We start from the raw sequence: 20477 nt of genomic DNA on the forward strand, positions 1-20477 counted from the left end.
CGACATATTTTACAGGTTCGATGTTTCCACCAAACATTTGTGATATAAAATGGCCCCATACAGCTCGTCTGTCCTGATCCAAGTCTCCAGATTCCTGCTCTTTCCTGCTGATTTCTTCTTCTGGAAAATGACAATATTTAGCAAAATATTCCTGAAAAGAAAAATCTTCCCTTAAAAACTTCATAATGTAAAATAAATATAATCAGGTTTCTACGTTTACACACTTTTTTCATGCTCCTATGTTTTATTGTTGATGGTCCCAGTGGGACTGAAACTGTAACTGTGCATCACAACCTTGTTCTGTGTTGTTGGACACATTTGAAGTGTGTTTCTGCTGTGAGGAAATCAACTTTTTTAAATGCTCACTTTGTCTACATGGAAACAATGTTTTTCAATTCAAAGCAGAGCTGAGACAGAATTTACAGCATTAATAAAAGACATTACCACCAAAATATGTGACTCTGGTGTTTAATATTTGTGCATTGTTTGTTTGTTTTACAACATTTCCATCATATGAGAAGACTGTGTTACAAAACTATAAAAATACTAAATAACATCAGTGAAATCAACATGTTCTTCCTTTCATGGTCATCAGTTACAGCAACAAAACAATGCCATCATTTATTACATCATATATTACATCATAAATTCATCTGTTAAAATGTTGATTTTTGCCTCGATAGATTAATGTGTTGAGGCTCTTTGTGTTGAGAAGATGTGAGTGAATAAAAGAATAAAGATCCAGGTTCCAGGTGGAGGAGGTGTCTGAGTGTGGAGCAGAAGGAGTGGAGGAGCGTCAGTGTGTCTGCAGAGACTGTGTAGAAGGACAGAGCAGCAGCAGAGCAGTCCAGATACACTGATGATACTCTGTCACATCCAGAGGAACACAGGGACGATGCTGGACTGGACATTGTGTGTGACAGTGGAGCTGATCTCAGAGCAGTTCACACTGCAGCACTGACAGTCATCTCCACTTGTTGTGATTGGTCCGTCAGTCACTGCTGGATGAAGCTCTCCTCTCCACTCCACCTCCCAGTAACACGGCCCAGTCAGAGCCTCTCCACCCACCAGCTGATGGTGCTGCTTCAACCTCTCTGGATCATCAGGACACAGCTGATCCTCTCAACACCTCCACCTTCCTCATCACTCTGACAGAGATCACCAGTTCCAGCTGATGAGAGAAGCAGAGAGACAGTAAAGTGATAAATGAGTGTTGACAGAGACTCCCTCCATCAGCTGTCAGTCAGTGATATAAAGACCAGCAGGACTTCAGTCCTGTTCAGACCACAAGTGGAGCGGCTGTGTAGCGTAGCCAGCTTCCTTTCAGCTCTCATGTTAACGTGTTGGAGTGAAGCTCACAGACCTGCAGACACTTTGGACATCAAGTCTGTTTACTCTGCAGGTTTCACTGAAGGACACAGTGGAAATAAACTGCTGACAGTCCCTGAACGCATCATTACTGCAGGAACAGAGAGATACTCACAGCTCACTTTAATGATGATTTACTGCTGTTAAAAACCAGAGTCTCACTCACATTTAAATATTTCATCTACTTTGGAAACATCACATGACAAATATGTAAATATGGAGTCTGTTATAAAAATATCTGGACAAATCAAATGACACATGGGCAGATATAAATATAACGTTAAAGGTCCTACACTGAACAGTAAAACATCAGCTGTGGCTTGTGGACTTCAGCAGAGGTTCTGGTCCGTATACAGACCACATGGTTACTAAATGTAATGATGGTTCTCTGAAATAAGAGCCAGTGATTTGCAGGCTTCAGTCAGACTGATCTGAGAGCTGTGACAAAGATGAACTGATCAGTTGTTCAGTGTTGAAATGAGAGAACAAACACTTTGAGATCAGATTTGATGCTCCGACAGTTTGATGAATGAGGACACTGTCTCTATACATCCTGTGATGCTGTCAGCTGTGATCCAGCTTTATTTCCTGTAGACATGAACACAACAACAACAGTCGTCTTCACATCAACTCAAACACACGATCACAACGAGCTTCTGGCTCGTCTGATTGGCTGACTGCTCGCTCTCTGTCTTTCTGTCCAATCATGAAGCCTGTCACCGTTCTCCTCTCACAGCTTCACTGAGGAAAGCAGGAAATACTGGATCTTTACTTTGATACTGTGTTTAGTGCAATACTGCTGAAACCAGCATGAACTGACTCCAACCCTCTACTGACCTCAGAGTCTCCAGTCTACAGTCTGGACTCTTCTGCAGATCAGACAGCAGCTTCACGTCTGAATCCTGCAGCTTGTTGTTCCTCAGCTCTAGCACTCTCAGATGGGAGGGGTTGGACTTCAGAGCTGAGGCCAGAGAAGAACAGCTGATCTTGGACAAACTGCAGCCCCACAAACTGAATAAAGAATAAATGATGCAGATAAACATCAATATCAGATGTGTTCAGGTTTTAAATGTGTAGCTCAACATTACTGTGTCCTCATCAATGAGCTTTTCTCTAAAATGAGTAGAGTAACTTTGTCATTGTGTTATTGTGGATCATCATCAGACTTCTACAGACATCATCCACATGTCAGCACAACATTCATACAGCTGTTCATGTCAACACAGATTAATAACATGCTGCTGATCTCACTCAGGTCTGTTATTAGAGGAGAAAAAAATGAATTTTCTTTTAAACATCTTCTTTTGAAAAGATGCTTTGATCTGTGTGTGTTCTGTAGGATCAATATCAATGATCAGACATTATTTGTGAAAACACATTGACATCAACAGAAATCAAAATATTTCTACTTCAACTTTATCAATTTAAATCAAATGTTAGTTCAGTTCTTCTGTTAACAGATTAAATTATAAACATTAATTAACTTTAACAACTAACTGAACATTTTCTACAGTTTCTTGAAGAAACAGAAGTCTTTTGTGACCGAAGAAGAAATTTAGTTCAAGAAAGTTGAAAATATGAACCAAAGGAAATCTATAACTTTATCAATGTAAGTTATGTATGAATGTAAACTCAAATATTAGTTAGCAGTAACAGAGTCAGTGAACTGACCTCAGAGTCTCCAGTCTACAGTTTGGACTCTGTAGAAAATCACACAGCAGCTTCACTCCTGAATCCTGCAGCTTGTTGTGGCTCAGCTGCAGCTCTCTCAGATGGGAAGGGTTGGACTTCAGAGCTGAGGCCAGAGAAGCAAAGCTGATCTCTGACAAACTGCAGTCCATCAATCTGAATAAAGAATAAATGATGTAAGTTTAGAAGACAATGTTCCTGCTTGAAATCATTCAGTGTTTAATAATCTGTTCAGAGCTGAAGAAGGTTCAGAATGTAGAAGTTTAGAAAATGGAAACTCCAAACACCTGAACCCAACAGGATGCAGGTTCAACACTGTCAAATACACAAAGTGACAAAACCAGTATATGGTTACTCAAGGTGCCTAAATGTGTCCAGTTCATTACTGAGGAAGTCAGTTTATGATTTGAAATCTTGGATATTAAAAAAGCTGGTGTGCAAATTTTTGTTATGGTCCCAGTAATATTTGTTGTTAGCGTGCACTGAAGTAGCAGATCACATGATATTTTAATGCAGTTTTAATCAAAAAGGTTATATCCTGACACGTCAGAGTGAGTAAAAAGACTTCATGTAAGTCTTCAAGTCAAACAAGTCAAACTAAGTCCACAAAAGTGATCAAAAGTCAACATGTAACATTTCAAGCACATAAAACGTCTTTCACTTAAATTCTGCTCCTCGGCTCTTTTCTAATTAGACGTACACGTAGAGCATCTTTATAATAAACATCATGAATTGATAACATGAAGCCTTTTATGTGATAAGCAGGACGCTGCTTCTTCTGTAACAGTGAAGTTAAAAGGACCATAGACTTGTGTGATTATATGTGGGGAGGGGTTTTCTCAAGCCTGTGGTCTGTGCCTGTGTGCGTTTGCTGCACATCTCTGAGGAACAAATACAGAAAAACACAATCACAAACAGCAGTGACACTATTTCTAGTAAATTACCAGTGTTTTGTCAGATTCACTCACAGAATCCTGCCAAAATAGGACAGATGGTGAAAGGATATGGAGCCAGATCAAGGCCAAGAGGTTTGTTCATTTGGAAAAAATAAATGTATTGAAAAAATAAAATTTGAACTTGAAAGTTCAAGTTTTGATGTTGAATCATAAAAAAATCAAAAAAAATTTCAAAATAAAAATAAGTGAAAGAAAAGGTTCATTTTAATTTAAATATGATTTAGATTGAATTCTGATATGTTTTTGAATGAATTATTTATTTTTAATTCAATTTAATTTTCACTCAAACATCATTTGATATTTGAAGTAAGTTTCAGTTTTTTTAATTTGGCGTGGCATCAACTGATGACTACTCCAAAACACACACACACACACAAATGTTGTCATTGTGTTATTGAGGATCATCATCAGCCTTCTACAGACATCATCCACATGTCAGCACAACATTCATACAGCTGTTCATGTCAACACAGATTAATGGGGGGCGCTGTTGAGCAATGGAAGAGTAAGACGTGTTCGCACGAGCTCTGATAACTTTATCTTTATTAAAACACTAAACTTTTGTAAATCCGCTCTTAAAATCCTCGGAACGACGCAAGAATGTAAATGTAAAGGAACTATGTCAAAAAAGGGGAAAACTAGAAAAAAAAAAAGATGTGCTATCTCTGGATGAGAAGCCGCTTATTGACCGAGTGCATCGGACCCTCCGGAGAAGCCCCGGCCCTCGAGAGCCCCCCCGGCCCTTCATCCTGAGGCTACACTATTATCATGTGCTTGAGGACATCCTACGGAAGGCCAGCGCGGCGAAGCAACTTTACTTCGGAGACAAGAGGATTCAGATATTCCCCGACTATCCTTCGGCAGTGGCTAAGCGAAGGGCTCTATTCAACCGCGCCAGGGAGCTATTGCGCAACAAGCCCGGCGTCAGGTATGGTCTACTTTACCCCGCAAGGCTCCTGGTCACACACAATGGCACACAGACATCCTTCACAGATCCTAAAAAAGCCTAAGAATACGCGGAGCGACTCTCTGGTCCAGGCTCACCTACAGCTGCGGCGGACTGATAAATCATAAATCATGGATCTCAGGAACTGTTTTTCTCTTCTTCTATCTGTGGCTGGCTAGTTGGCCTCGGCGGCTAACATTACCACGACAACTTCTACCTGCCAAAGGGGGAAAACAAAGGTGTGGAAGTCGTGGGCTACTACACTATATCCTTTATAAACCAGATACTGTATAGTCATTATCCGACAAGAATCTCTCTTTCTCAGTATAAGTGCTATTCATTTATCCATCTTATTTAGTTCTATGATTAGATTCAGCTTTATATCTAAGGGTGTTGCCCAATATGACCTACTCTTACCTCCTGTTTCTAAAACTACAGCTATGTTTGAGCAGCTATATGTTTATTTTCAGGACTCAAGACAAATTTTTGAAATTTTTGAAAACAGTTTGAAATGTTGAAAAGTAGCAATGACGTTCAGGTTTGGGGAGTGCATTTGTATTTTACTCTGCGTCTCCTAAGCACATGTGATACATGATGATAGATGCGCTTGTAGAAATGGGGGTGCGTGTGCGCATGTATACCCCTGCGTGGTCGCTCGTTCCCTTTCTCATATTTAAATATCTTTATTATTAAGTTTCAGAGCTAATGGACCAATTTTGAAGTTAATAACAGGCCACCAGTAGGTGGGGAAGTAACCTTAGGTATTAGTTGTTTTTTTTGTTGTTTTTTTTCGGCTTCCCTAAGAAGGCTCGCGCCATTCACTTTGAATTGGCTAGAGTAGTTTGTTTCTTGTTAATATGTGGTTCAGGTTGACCTGGGGAGGGAGATCTGGGTTGGGGAAAGAAGACCTTACAAAAGTTGATTACCATTACATGGGATACTATGAATGATAGTACCAAGGAAAAAAAAAAATCTCACTTTTTCCAGCTGGAATGTGCGTGGAGTGAATAATCCAGTAAAAAGAGGGAAGGTTTTGTCCCATCTTAAAACACTGGCCTCGGATATTATGTTTTTACAAGAGACCCATCTGAATAATAAATCACATGGCAGGCTTAGGCCAAAGTGGATAGGAGAGATCTATCACTCTGCTTTTTCTTCTAAAGCAAGAGGCGTGGCAATCTTAATTAGAAAGGGTGTACCTTTTTTGCAGAAAGAAACCTCCTAGAAATGCTTCAAGTGAATTCCTAAACACATATATAAATAACACAAATATCCTAGACATATGGAGGATGATGAACCCCTCAGGTCGGGATTACTCATTTTATTCACCTGTGCATAATTCTTACAGTAGGATAGACTACTTCCTAGTTGATGCCAAACTGGCACCTTTTGTAGTGGATGTTCGGTATCACAGTATTGTGATTTCAGATCACAGCCCACTTTCCTTTTCAGTATGTTTAGATCACTTAGACAAACCGCATACCTCTTGGAGACTAAATCCTCACCTGCTTACAGATAAAAGATTTCGTGACTACCTGAAAGATCAAATATCATTGTATTTTGAGTTGAATGATATTCCAGAGACTTCTCCCTCCACTCTTTGGGAGGCGTTTAAAGCCTATATTAGAGGCAGCATAATTTCATTTGAAGCATCAAGGAGAAAAGAAAACATGTCCAAATTAAGAGACCTGGAAGGACAAATCAAAGCACTGGATCAGGAAAATGCTCGATCCCCATCTACAATTCTGCATAGAAAAATAACAACATTGAAATATGAATACAATCAAATTATGTCTGTGAAAATAAGTAAAGCATTCCTGTATACCAGACAAAGGTTCTTCGAATTTGGGGATAAACCACATAAATTATTAGCTCGTCAGCTAAGAAAAATGGAGAACGATAGGACAATACATAAGGTAAAAGCCTGTGATAACACAATACTCACAAAATCCAAAGATATTAATAACAAGTTCCTTGAATTTTACACAGACTTGTATACTTCTAAATCTACCTCAGGGTCTGAGATTATTAATACGTTTTTAGATAAATGTAACCTACCCAGATTAGGTGTTGAAGATTGTAAGTCGCTAAATGCGGAGCTCACAATCAAAGAGGTTCAGTCTGCTGTTGCCTCGTTAAAAGGTAATAAATCACCAGGTCCTGACGGACTACCTGGAGAATTATATAAGACGTATGGTTAAAAGTTATCTCCTTATTTATTAAAGGTATACAAACACGCTCAGGAAAGCGGTGCTCTACCACCGACTTTAACTGAGGCTGTGATCACGGTAGTTCATAAGAAAGGGAAAGATCCACAGGAAGTAGGTGCCTATCGCCCTATTTCACTCCTGAATGTTGACGGGAAGCTATTTGCCAAAATACTTGCTAACAGACTGAACCCCCTGTTGGAGAGATTAATTCACCCAGACCAGACGGGTTTTGTACCTAACAGAAACTCTACTTTCAATCTGAGACGCCTCTTTAATATCATGTACACAAGAAGAGAACCACACTCTGATCTCGTCATACTTGCGCTTGATGCCGAAAAGGCGTTTGATCAGTTTGAGTGGCAATACTTATTTGAAGTTCTCAGTAGATTCAATTTCGGAGATGGTTTTTTGTCACTAATTAAACTTATCTACAGAAACCCTACAGCCCAAATTCTAACCAACCGAACACTATCCTCCCCGTTTAAAGGGGACATATTATGCAAAACTCACTTTTTCCTTGCTTTAGTATGTATATTTGCGTATCCGGAGTGCCTCCCCACCCCTTAAGCATGATTTTTCGACAACTAAGTCAATATTTCGTAAACTACTGGAGTCAGGGATTGGGTCTCTAAACGAGCCGTTTGGATTTCGACCGGATTGTGACGTCACAATCCGGTCTTTTGCATACTCCAGTCTTCGCGCTAGCTATCTCCTCCCACACTTGGCCAGCTACCTGGATGAGGATCCGCCATTTTTCTCGTTCTCGCTTAACTTGTACGCGACAGCCTGACCGCTACCATGTACAACCCAAAAGCCGAGCACTGCTGCTCTGTCGTCGGATGCACGGATCCTCCTGTTTCGCTACATGGCCTCCCTACCAAAGAGGATATCAGAGCGAAGTGGCTACATTTTATTTATCAGGGAAACGTCCCAGCTTCAGTGAGCAAAGCGTTACGGTCTGTGCCAGTCACTTCACGCCGGACTGCTTCAGCAACCAGGGTCAGGACTGGATGCTGGACTGGCAACAAGATTGTCCCTTAAAAGATGGATCCATACCCACTGTCAATGATGGAGCTGTAAGTATTTAAAAAACAGTGTAGTTTGTGTTACTTTGGCCGTTTAGCACATGAGCTAACGCTAATGCTAGTGCTAATGCTAACGCTAACCGTCGATGTAAATATGAGGCTAACGTGAAGTTATCAACGTTGGGCTTACTGGCCGTAGGATTCACGATTTGTCATATCAGCACTCTTTTAAAACATGACAGTGAATTGAGAAAATGAATTAGGATATTGAGATTTTATCGCTTCTAACCGGCCGGTGAACCACTGCTCTGCCGTAAACAAGCAGAGGAGATTGTATGAAATCGTCGGAGACGGGGTGAAATGTCTCAGTTGTTCGCGGATGGTGAGCTACGTTAATTCATTAGCATGTTGTGCTAAAGGACAGTGACCTGCACATTACCTGCAGTAAAGCAATCACTACTTTGTTTTGGAGCTGGAGACAGGGGTTACCTGCTACATGTCTGCTGTGCTACTATCAGTTATATGCAGGCATGGACACAGAAAAGTTGCTTCGCAAATGTGTATAGCTCGTTGCCATGGTCACGCGATGCCGTCCTCACGTCTTCCGCCCGGCAGGAAGAGGTGGGCGGCGCACGCAGTAGCTCATTAGCATAAAAGGGAAAGGCACTCAAACCAGCCGCTTAAAACAGGGCTGTGAAACTGGTGTGTAAACACCCCTGCTGTGCTCAATCCTTCGGTTTTTTCGACCAAAGCATGTTACTATCATTCCATTTAGACATCAAGGAACCATGTCAACAAGCAGAAATGAGCATAATATGTCACCTTTAAGTTATGTAGGGGGACGAGGCAGGGATGCCCCCTCTCCCCTTTAATCTTTGCTGTTGCTATTGAGCCGTTGGCTCAAAGTATTAGACTCGACCCTCAGATACATGGATACACCACTAAAGAAACAATTAGTAAAATATCATTGTATGCAGATGATATTCTTCTTTATGTAACACGCCCACTAATAACTATTCCAGCACTTTTAGATAAAATCAATTTATTCAGTACTTTTGCAGGATATCGGATTAATTGGACAAAAAGTGTCTTAATGCCAGTTTACACGGACACCTGACATTCTTGATTAACCTCCCATTTAAAATCTCCTCAGAAAAATTTACTTATCTATGCATTGAAGTGACAAGACAGTATACTTCTCTCTTTCAGCAAAATTTTCCTCCTTTAATAGAAAAACTGCGCTCTAGGTTATTGTTTTGGGATGCACTCCCAATCTCGTTGATTGGAAGAATAAATGCGGTTAAGATGGTCTTTCTCCCACAGTTATTATATCTGTTTCAAAATATCCCAATATTCCTTAAAAAAAAACATTTTTTAAACAATTAGACTCTTTAATCACTCCTTTTTTGTGGGGACATAAAGCTCCCAGAATAGGTAAGAAATATCTCTGCAGGCCTAAATCTGCAGGAGGATTAGCACTTCCAAATTTTTTGTTTTACTACTGGGCCTCGGCGATTAAAAATTTCATTTTCTGGCTAAACACCACAAAGTCCCCACCTAATTGGCTACTGATGGAACAGGAGGAATGCCATCCATACTCACTGGCTACAATTCTATTAGCACCAACTAAGATCAGTTGGTTATTATATAACAACAATCCTATTATTCAGAACATGATTTACATCTGGAAACAAATCAAATCCAGTTATAATCTTAGATCCATATCCTCTGCATTACCCATAGATAGGAACCCCACATTTGCCCCGTCTGGCTTGGGTGGAGCCTTTTCTAAGTGGAATCAGAAAGGTATTAAATGTGTTGGAGATCTGTATATACAAGGTGTATTTGCCTCGTTTTCTCAATTGCAGCAGAAATTTGGATTGGAAAACAATAACTTTTTTCAATATCTGCAAATCAGGGACTATATACGTAGACATCTGGAGGATTTTCAGACTGAATCAAAAACTTTAATAGACGACTGTCTGAACCTGTCAATAAATAAACCTAAGTTAATAACACGTATCTACAATAATCTCCTGTCAGATATATATATATATATATATATATATATATATATATATATATATATATATATATATATCTCCTGTCAGATATATATATATATATATATATATATATATATATATATATATATATATATATATATATATATATATATATATATATATATATCCAGAAATATCACCTATATGCGATAAATGTAAATCTTCCATTGCAACCCATCTTCATAGTTATGCACTATGCCCCAAAATTTACTCTTTCTGGTCTGGTGTTTTAATATCATGTCCGAGGTTATGAGGTTTGTGATAAAGCCAGAACCCTTACTTATTATTCTTGGGGTGTCTGAAACCTTTAAAAAATTAAACAAAGCACAACAATGTTTTATTTCATATGGTCTTATAATAGCGAAGAAAATGATTCTTACGTTATGGAAGAGTGTAAACACACCAACATCTAAGATGTGGCTAGAAGAATTAACTAACACACTCCATCTGGAAAGAATAAGATATGTTCTAGAAGACAGACTCCAACATTTTGACGCAACTTGGCAACCTTTTTTACAGTACCTTGCTAATACAAATCCAACTTAAAATTCTGTCTCCTATATGTATAGCGGAGCTCCGGTGATATTTTCCATGCAGGTCTTCTCCAGGGGGTGGGGGGTGGGTTTTGTTTTGTTTTTTGTTTTTTTTGTCAACCCTTTTATGTTCTGTTTCTGTTGTTTCTGTGTATGTGTTCTGTAGTTACTCTGTATGTTTGTATTATAAATGCCCAATAAAAATACATGGGAAAAAAAAAAAGGGTATTGCATAGGAACAATCGGGACAAGGATTTATAGTACAGACACGAGGATGGATGGAGGTGAACACAGTGATGCAGTAATTAATGCATAAATGAACTTTTAATAAGGTCGACACGTCTGTTTTGTGGGTCCTTGTCTTGATTGGTCTTGTGTAATATTCTTATATTTTATATTTTTACTATTTACATCAGTGGTCCAGCTGATCTACAGTGGATGGACAAATACCACCACAGGTAAGAGGAAAAAATATATTTTTATACCATGGTCTGGGTGAAAACTGGATCCTGATTGGCTGCAGGCTGTCCATAAACTTTTGGTATGCCAACACCTCTGGAAGTACTCGAGTAGTTCAAGTAAAACTGTCCATTCTAAATTAATGATCCTGTTACTAAAATGAGTGGGACTGGCATCAGCTGGATGCTAACACTTACAAGTTAGAAATAAACTGAATGAAAAAAATAAATAAATAAAAACACTGAATAGAGTCCTTCAGTGCAGCCTCCTCTGAACACCACAGGATGGAGCCACTTGGATACACAGAAAATGTCTCAAAGAACTGACATTTCTTCAGATTTATGCTGCTGCAAATCTTCAGAGTTAATTAACTAAACTGTTTAAGTCTCAGTGAAGGGTTTGAATTGAATATATGGAAAAACAAGACAATGAACTGACCTCAGACTCTCTAGAGAACAGTTTTGACTCTTCAGTCCAACAGACAGGAGCTTCACTCCTGAATCCTTCAGGCTGTTGTCACTCAGGTCCAGCTGTCTCAGATGGGAGGGGTTGGACTTCAGAGCTGAGGCCACAACTTCACAGTGAGCCTCTGAGAGTCCACAGCTATAAAGTCTGTCATGACACAGATATTAGAAAAATGTTATTATGAAAGAGGACACTTTATATTTACTTCATGCATTTGATGTCAAAACAGTTTGAAACATTCTGTTCTGATTGACATTTGCTATTTACATCAGTGGTTCAGCAAACCTTCATCTGATCTGTGTTTGACATAGGGGTGTGCGAGATGATGATATTAGATTGTGAACGATTAGAATGTGTAGACGATCTGCCAGAGTGCAGAGATCGTAGGGATCGTCTAGGGCACATTCTTTAATTTGCAGTTCTACGCTGATGCGCCGACGCACCAAACGTATTACGTCATCAACCTGACCGAACAATCATAGCGAATTACGGGCAGTGACACGCTTTCTTACCCGCCTCCTTGTTTATGTGTGTAGCGGTAGCCGCATGGAGAGAGCCATGGCTGAAAGCCAAACGGAGGAGTTGGTCACTTTTTTAAAAAAATATATAAAAATAAATTTAAAAAATCAACAGCGTTTCACCATCTCTCATCTCTGCCAGTTAGCCCCTCCACCTGCTGCCTCCCTTGGGTGTGGGCGCGCACGCACACACACACACACACACACACACACGGGCGCATGGATAGGTCGCGCTTGGCCGCTAATAAACGGTAAATGCGCTAATTGTACAGTGTTCAAATTACCACGACCCCCCCCCCCCCCCGTCGGATAGTCCAACCACTGACGGACTTATTTGACCCTTGATATTTTACTTTCATGTTTATTGAAAGCTACCTTTTATGTTGCAAGAGTGCACTTTATCAGGGTGTTGTTGTTTACCTTTTAGTATGTTTACATTGGTTGCACATGTTGGCAAAACTGCAACTATTTAAATTAAAATCTGTTCAGAAAGGTTCTTTGGCCTAAATTGTCTGTTTTTCTTTTTTTGATTTAAGATCGTGATAAAATCGAAATCGTGATTTTATTTTTAAAAAAATTGTGATATATTTTTGCCATATCGCCCACCCCTAGTTTGACATGAAACAGTTATTCTCATCACTCTCTAAAACCTGCAGACTTTAAATCTTTATTTTATTTTAATCTTGCAGATGAAGGAAGAGAAAATGTAGTTACATTTGGGTTTCCATGATGTCCACAGTCTGTCAGTGTGATCTGATCCTGTGTCTTTGGCCTAAAAGTTAGATTAGTTTATGCCCAACACAGTGTTAGCATGAGGGTGAGAGTGCCAAAATGAATATCATCGCACGTCTTGTGTCGAGCGTGTGGGCTCCACAAATCATGTTGCTGAATGATCGTGCACCTCCCGAATTCAACATGGATGAGCTTGAAGTTTGAAAAACCATCTTAGAAATCTACATTTACATGATTCATATTTTGCCAGCTAATACAGATATGATTCAGAACAGTTGACTTCTATAAAGACTTGTATGATTTACACTTTTATGGTGTTGCCATTGGTGATTTTGATTTATACACCTTCTGTCTTTTCAGATGCTATTGTACATTGCAGTCCTGAACATTCACACTTCTTTATTCTTCACGTTTCATCTAGTTGTTGGTTCAGTTTCGGTGTTTTCCTTTCCAGCTGTATGTCTCTTCTGTGTAACTACACTGAGAGCAATGATAAACTGGAGTCAGATTCCTTGTATGTCAACACATATTTGGCCAAATAAAGCTGATTCTGATTCTACAGAACAAAAATACATAAAGATTAAAACTAAATAAGAGTCAATTCAGAAAAAGATCTCATGTCATGTATAAAAGGTAAAGTAGAAGCTTTAATTTGAGCTGGAACTTTTTGGTCCATTTGCTCACTGTGAAATGTCTCTAAACCGACATAATGAGAACAATAACTGCATGAAAGAAATTCTCAAGGACTTTAGAAACATCACATGAAAAATGATACAGATCTTATTTTAAACTCTTCAGTATAGCGGTTAAAAAACCTCTTTCATTAGTTTCACCAGGGTTTCTTCTATCACCCAAAGAAAGATTCATAGAAGAAAAACTGTCACATTTAATGATCATTAGAAATAAATGGAATAACTGAGTTCAACAACCTGACAGCTACAAACACATCCAACTGAAACATCTACATTGTTGCACTCATGGTAAGTGAAACATTTTTTAAAAATAATCACAATTGTATTTAAAAATGTAACCGCTATTTCAAAATTAATTATTTTATAGTTTGTATATCTGAAGAATTAAACTGATAATCTACACTGATTTATAATGTTGATAATCACATCTGGACTCACACAGCCTTCCTGCAGTTCCTCACAGCTGGAATCAGTCTCAGTCGTCCCTCCTTTGATGTTTTGTACTTCTGCAGGTCCAACTCATCCAGAACCTCCTCTGACATCTGCAGCATGTAGGCCAGAGCTGAGCAGTGGATCACAGAGAGGTTCTTCTTTGATCTGTTCTCTGAGTTCAGGAACTCTTGGATCTCCTGATGAACTGAGTGGTCGTTCATCTCCATCAGACAGTGGAAGATGTTGATGCTTCTGTCAGGAGAGACATCATCTCTGTTCATCTTCTTCAGGTTGTTGATGGCTCTCTGGATGATTTCTGGACTGTTGTGTGTCTGACCCAGCAGACCTCCTAAGAGTCTCTGGTTGGACTCCAGAGAGAGGCCATGAAGGAAGCGAACAAACAGGTCCAGGTGGCCATTTTTACTTTCAAGGGATTTCTCCATGACTCTCCTCAGGAAGTCATCCAGGGATGGGTAACAGGTCTCCACGCCATCATCGCCTCTACCAAAAAACATAGAAATCTTCTTCAAGGGAGACTTTGGTTTTGAGTCCCTGAGTGTGAAGTCTTTTAGAAAAGCCTCCAGGACCTCTGTGTTCCTGTTGGTGTAACAGTGGAACATGTAGACTGCAGCCAGAAACTCCTGAACGCTCAGATGAACAAAGCAGTAGACTGTTTTCTGGAAGATCACACTCTCTCTTCTGAAGATCTCTGTACAAACTCCTGAGTACACCGAGGCCTCTGTGACATTAAGACCACACCGCTCCAGGTCTTCTTGGTAGAACATGATGTTTCCTGTCTCCAGATGTTCAAACGCCAGCCTCCCCAGCTTCAGAAGAACCTTCCTGTCAGCTTTCGTCAGCTCCTGTGGACTCGCCTCACGTCCCTCATCGTACTTCTGCTTCTTCCTCTTTGTCTGAACCAGCAGGAAGTGTGAGTACATGTCAGTCAGGGTCTTGGGCAGCTCTCCTCTCTGGTCTGTAGTCAACATGTGGTCCAGAACTGTAGCAGTGATCCAGCAGAAGACTGGGATCAGACACATGATGTGGAGGCTCCTGGAGGTCTTGATGTGTGAGATGATTCTGCTGGACAGATCCTCATCACTGAACCTCCTCCTGAAGTACTCCTCCTTCTGGGTGTCAGTGAAGCCTCGTACTTCTGTTACCCTGTCGACATGTGAAGGAGGGATCCGATTGGCTGCTGCAGGTCGGGAAGTTATCCAGACGAGAGCCGAGGGAAGCAGCTTCCCCTCGATGAGGTTTGTCAGCAGCACGCTGACTGATGACTCCTGTGTGACATCAGACACGACCTCATCGCTCTTGAAATCCAGTGAAAGTCTGCTTTCATCCAGGCCGTCAAAGATGAACAGAAGTTTACAGACAGCGAGCTTCTCTGCTGTCACCTTCTGTAATGTTGGATGGAAAACATGGAGCAGCCTGAGAAGACTGTACTGCTCATCTCTGATCAGGTTCAGCTCCCTGAACGAGAGCAGAACCAGCAGACTGACATCTTGGTTTTCGGAGCCCTCGGCCCAGTCCAGAGTGAACTTCTGCACTGAGAAGGTTTTTCCAACTCCAGCGACGCCGTTGGTCAGAACGACTCTGATGCGTCTCTGTTGGTCAGGTGAGGCTTTAAAGATGTCGCTGCACTTGATTGGAGTGTCATGGAGGGCCTCCATCTTGGAAGCTGTCTCTAGCTGTCTCACCTCATGTTGGGTATTAACCTCTTCACTCTGTCCCTCTGTGATGTAGAGCTCAGTGTAGATCCTGTTGAGGAGGGTTCCACTTCCCGTTTCATCACGTCCTGTTTCATTACTTCCTGTTTCATCACTTCCTTCAGTCACACGTTCACATCTCCTCCTCAGACTGATCTTATGTTCATCTAAAGCCTCCTGCAGAACACTATCAGCTGAAGGAGAAGAAAATATTCTGGGATTAAATTGAGAGCAAGAATCTTGATTAAATCAAAAAGTTCCTGTTTTCAGACATGAAGACATCAGCAGACAGATGTACAGTCTTACTTTGTACAGTGTTGGTCTGACTGACTAACACTGGACAGCAGGACAGCTGCTCCTCCACAGAAACACTTCCCTCTGTCTTTCTGAAGAGACAAAGGAAAATCCCTCAGATTAGAAATCACAGATCAGTCTGACAAAAGAGAAGACAGACTGTAAACATAAGTATGTCTTCTCCAAGCTCTGAATCTGGACTGAACTCCCAATCACTAACAGTTTGTTTTTGTCTGAGTCACAGTGGAGCAGTTTGCATCATTTGATTTCAGTAAACAAACTTATTTTAATGGGAAATTTTATTATACAAACAAACAGGACCACAAAACATGACCTCATTAGCAGCTATTAAAAACTTAAACCATACTGGACAAAGTACATGGCCACGCTTAGTACAATATACCCTCCTCTTTTTTCAACAACTGTGTTTGATAAAAAGGTTTGATGAAGATAAAAACAATGTCAGAGTGAAGATTTTGGGACAGTTTCCATAAGATACTTCCAGCCCTCATCAATGGAGCCTTTTCCTTTGCAAAGGTATAGAAGAAATCCTCACTTGTCATTAAAGCAGAACATAAATCCCTCATTTGTGTAATTTATCTATCTGTAAAATACTTCGTGCTCCTCATCCTGACATTCAGTGAAAGTTGTAATTCTTGGCTTTTTAACAGATCATTTGATCATCTGCAGTAAAGACATTGGGACGACTTCTGCTCGTTTTCATTCATCAGTAATTCTTCCATCGCAGCAAAACACGTTGCATCAGCCATCAAACTCCTGAAGATTTAACTGAGCAAACTAAACACTTTTAAGACTAAATTTCTGTAACAGACAAACAATGAATGAACCTGAAGTTTCTCACTAGCCAACAATATTTAGGCTACACCCCATGATGCAACACTCCGGTGTATTCAAAAAGAATATCTGATGTTGACACATAATTGTCTCGTCCCTACGTATAATACAAATCACAAAGTTTTAAAATGTAATTTCCAGACAAAGTATTTTTTTCTTTATTTGGGCAGCTACAGTCATATAATGGTAATGATTTAATTATATAAACTGAAGTTAGTATCAGTTCTCTTACTGTGTGTCTGAGGGTCCAGGTCCATTACTAAAGTTCAGAGGAAAATCTTTGGACCAGTCACTCTTCATAGACAGACAGCTGGAGACTGGAGACTCTTCTCTCCGTCTGTGGTACTGACTTCTGGAAACACCAACATGTTTGTATTTATTTCATGTGAATCACTGTTAATTATCAATACACATCTAAATACACAAACTGGTGATACTGACAGTTTGGTGGTTAAAAAGTAACTGGCAGTCTTCTTACTGTGTGTCTGAGGGTCCAGGTTCTTTACTGAACTCTGGAGGAAAACCTTTGGACCGGTCACTCTTCATAGACAGACAGCTGGAGACTGGAGCCTCTGCTCCATCCTCCTCTTCCTCCACACAATCACTCATCTTCTGCACTTCAGAGGGCATGTGGGTAAATATGTAGCACATGGAAGGAGAACAACATGAAGACAAGGAGGACAAACAGGTGAAACAAGATGCAGAGGAGGAGGGTGTAAAATGGAGATGGTGAAGCCTGCAGACTCATCACCCAATGTGACGCTAAACAAAAGTGACATTTACAAAGATCGGCCTTGTCGCTGTCTAATTAAAGGGACGTCCCTCAGTATGATGTCCTGCTCTGTCCACACAAAGTCTCCACTTCCTGCCTGCAGACGTTATTTCTTTATTGTTGTCCTGTACCTGGATCACTGCTCAGGTTTTTAGTGAGGTCACTTTATGACAATAACTGTTTTGTCTACTTTAAATGTGTTGAATAGTCCTACAATAAATAACAGCTTTTAATACATTTTTAAATACAAACAAGTTTTATAACAACTCATGTTAAATTGGAAATTATGTAAATAAAATCTAATAAAATGATTGTTCTGGCATCTTTCACTTGAAATTTCTACAGAAAACATTTTGTGTCTTTGCAACTGGGTTTCATCTTTTAAATGTCAGAGGTTAAATGTCTGACAGAATCTAGTTCTTAGTGTTAAGTTATAACAAAATATGTTAATACTGAAACAGCAATCTGGGTCCTTCTGACCAACAGGACAGTACAGGATCTACTGTGGTACAACACAATATCTTCAATGAGTGAACAGCGAAGTCCAAGTCCATGAAACAGACTTTAATCGAGGCTTCATTAGTGAAAACTTTTACTGTTAAACTATTTTGTCAGGTGAACCTGAAGTGGGAGACAAAATATTGACAATAAAATTCATAAAACAAAACTGCTGTCGTCTTCTGGACTTGAGTCAGTCTGAGAAATAAGCAACATAACACTGACTGAGCTCAGAGCACAAGAGTCACGAGAAAAGTCTGTCAAGTTTTAATCATTTCATACTTCTTCTTTTCTCAACCCAGACTGAGAAAAGAGGAAGCAACACACACAGACACAGTAAAAAACACCCAGTTCTCTTTAAATATGAGCTTGTTGTCTCTTGGTCAATGTGAATTTTGTAGCCGATCCCGCTGTTCTCACAGATGAATCAGAGACTTTGACTGTAAAACAATAATGTAGAAATAAAACTCACCTCTGCCTCAGACGTCTTTTCCTCCTCCTGCTGCTGTCGACTCAAAATGAAGTCTGAACACTTTACTTGTCTCCTCCCTGTTCTCAGGTGTTGCTCCTCCTCTTGTCATTTACTGGAAATCACATGTACTTTTTTCTGTTGAGGTGTCTCCATGATGACCTCCCTCTGGTTGAACAGCTCAGACTAACACAGATAAACCAAACACAGCAAACTGAGTTCAGATCAGTGTCAGACAAACTTCCCCTGGTCAGCTGAGTTCACCTCCCTTGAACAATGTTTGTGGTTGTGGATCAGCTGAAGAAGTGTTTGGTACCGTTCAGCTCTTCAACGTGAGCTTTGTCCTGGAGCAGCTTCTTCACAGACATGTTGCTGCTGCAGTCGTCTTTGTGACACCAGAACAACTTTGTCACTTTCCTGATCGACTCTTTCCATAAAAACACACATCATCACAAACTCATGTGGAAGATGGAAGCTACGTTTCAGGACATCTCTTCACGTTTCACTCAGATAACTAAACTAAATAAACTCAAAAATATGCGGAGAAGAGAAAAATTCACATATATGTTTTATCTATTTTAAATAAAGAGAGAAATCCAACCGTCCAGCTTCTGGGTTCAAGTTTCTCTCTTCTCCAGAACTGAGGCGACCGCCGGTGGCGCCAGAGCCTGACGCAGGCTACAGCTAGCTAGCTAGCTAGCAGCACCCGCAGCCGCTGACGGCTTTTTCTACATGTTGAACTAAAAACAGACGTTTTGTCGCTAAACGTCCATCAGCTGGTGAGCACTGCATCACTTCACATCACCTGGTTCTGGTTCTGGTGCTTCCTCAGCCTCTTCCTCCTCCTTTTCTCGCCGCCTGACGCTTTGATCCTTCGACGCATCTTCGCCGTCCAACTCGGACAGACGTTGACGCTCTGGCCCCGCCCACCGGCCACGGGCCACGTTACGTACGTACGTCACCGTCACGGTCATTGTTGCCAGGTTTGGATGAGACAAACATGATGAGCCTGTCAACAACAAGCAGCTCCGGTGATGAGGTGCAGATCAGACGGAGGAGAAACATTTCAATCCCTCTCCCTCCTCAGCTGAAGGAGCTGAACTTCAACATCTTCACTGAGATTCATCAAACAAACCGATTCTTGAGACTGAGGTTTAACTTTGATGTGAATAACTGTGGTTTGAAAGTTTGGATCACATGTTGTTTCACTGTGAATCAGTCCAACTGTTCTGGACCGACATGCAGGGCTGGCTACAGTCCAAGAGGACCGAACCATCACCACTGACACAGGAAACTGTCAAGTCTGGACTTTCTGATGGGTCCAAACAGTGGAAATGGGGACATCTGCTGGCAGGAAGCAGCTCCAGCAGGACCAGCAGAACATGCACGGTGCTGATGACGTCAGCTTCAACAATGATTTGTGAGAGAAAAAGCTCCACAGGTTGACTTCATGTGTCTGTGCTGATCATGTGATGTGAAAACCAGCAGGGTCTCACACAAAACTCTGATCAACTTCACATACTTTACAGTCAAACACAGGATTTGTTTGTTTTCTGTCAAAATCCAGATAGTTTTATATTTCTGTGTACTTGTAATTGTTTTACAGACATGATTAATGAACATAAAGTGTATAATCAGCACGTTAAACACATCTTTTTAATATCAAACGTTATAGAAAGATGAAATATGAAGCTGCTGACTTTGCACCAAAATCCAGACACAAGTCAGTCCAGAAGATTCAGTAAAGCCTCGATTGAATCAGACTGTGTTCAGATTTGATCCACTT

General features: G+C 40.4%; 1 protein-coding gene across 1 annotated transcript; it reads right to left on the minus strand.

The window, feature by feature from the left end:
- Positions 1–1158: 1158 nt before the first annotated feature.
- Positions 1159–19665, minus strand: LOC141014371 (NLR family CARD domain-containing protein 3-like). The gene is made up of 7 exons (XM_073488109.1): positions 19547–19665; positions 16110–16189; positions 14098–15997; positions 11691–11864; positions 3040–3213; positions 2206–2379; positions 1159–1171 (listed from the first exon to the last, which is right to left on the minus strand). The coding sequence occupies exons 1-7, from the start codon at positions 19663–19665 to the stop codon at positions 1159–1161; spliced, it is 2634 nt and encodes an 877-aa protein (XP_073344210.1).
- Between the last annotated feature and the right edge of the window lie 812 nt (positions 19666–20477).

The sequence above is a fragment of the Pagrus major genome, chromosome 19 (assembly GCF_040436345.1).
Source record: "Pagrus major chromosome 19, Pma_NU_1.0".
NCBI lineage: Eukaryota > Metazoa > Chordata > Actinopteri > Spariformes > Sparidae > Pagrus > Pagrus major.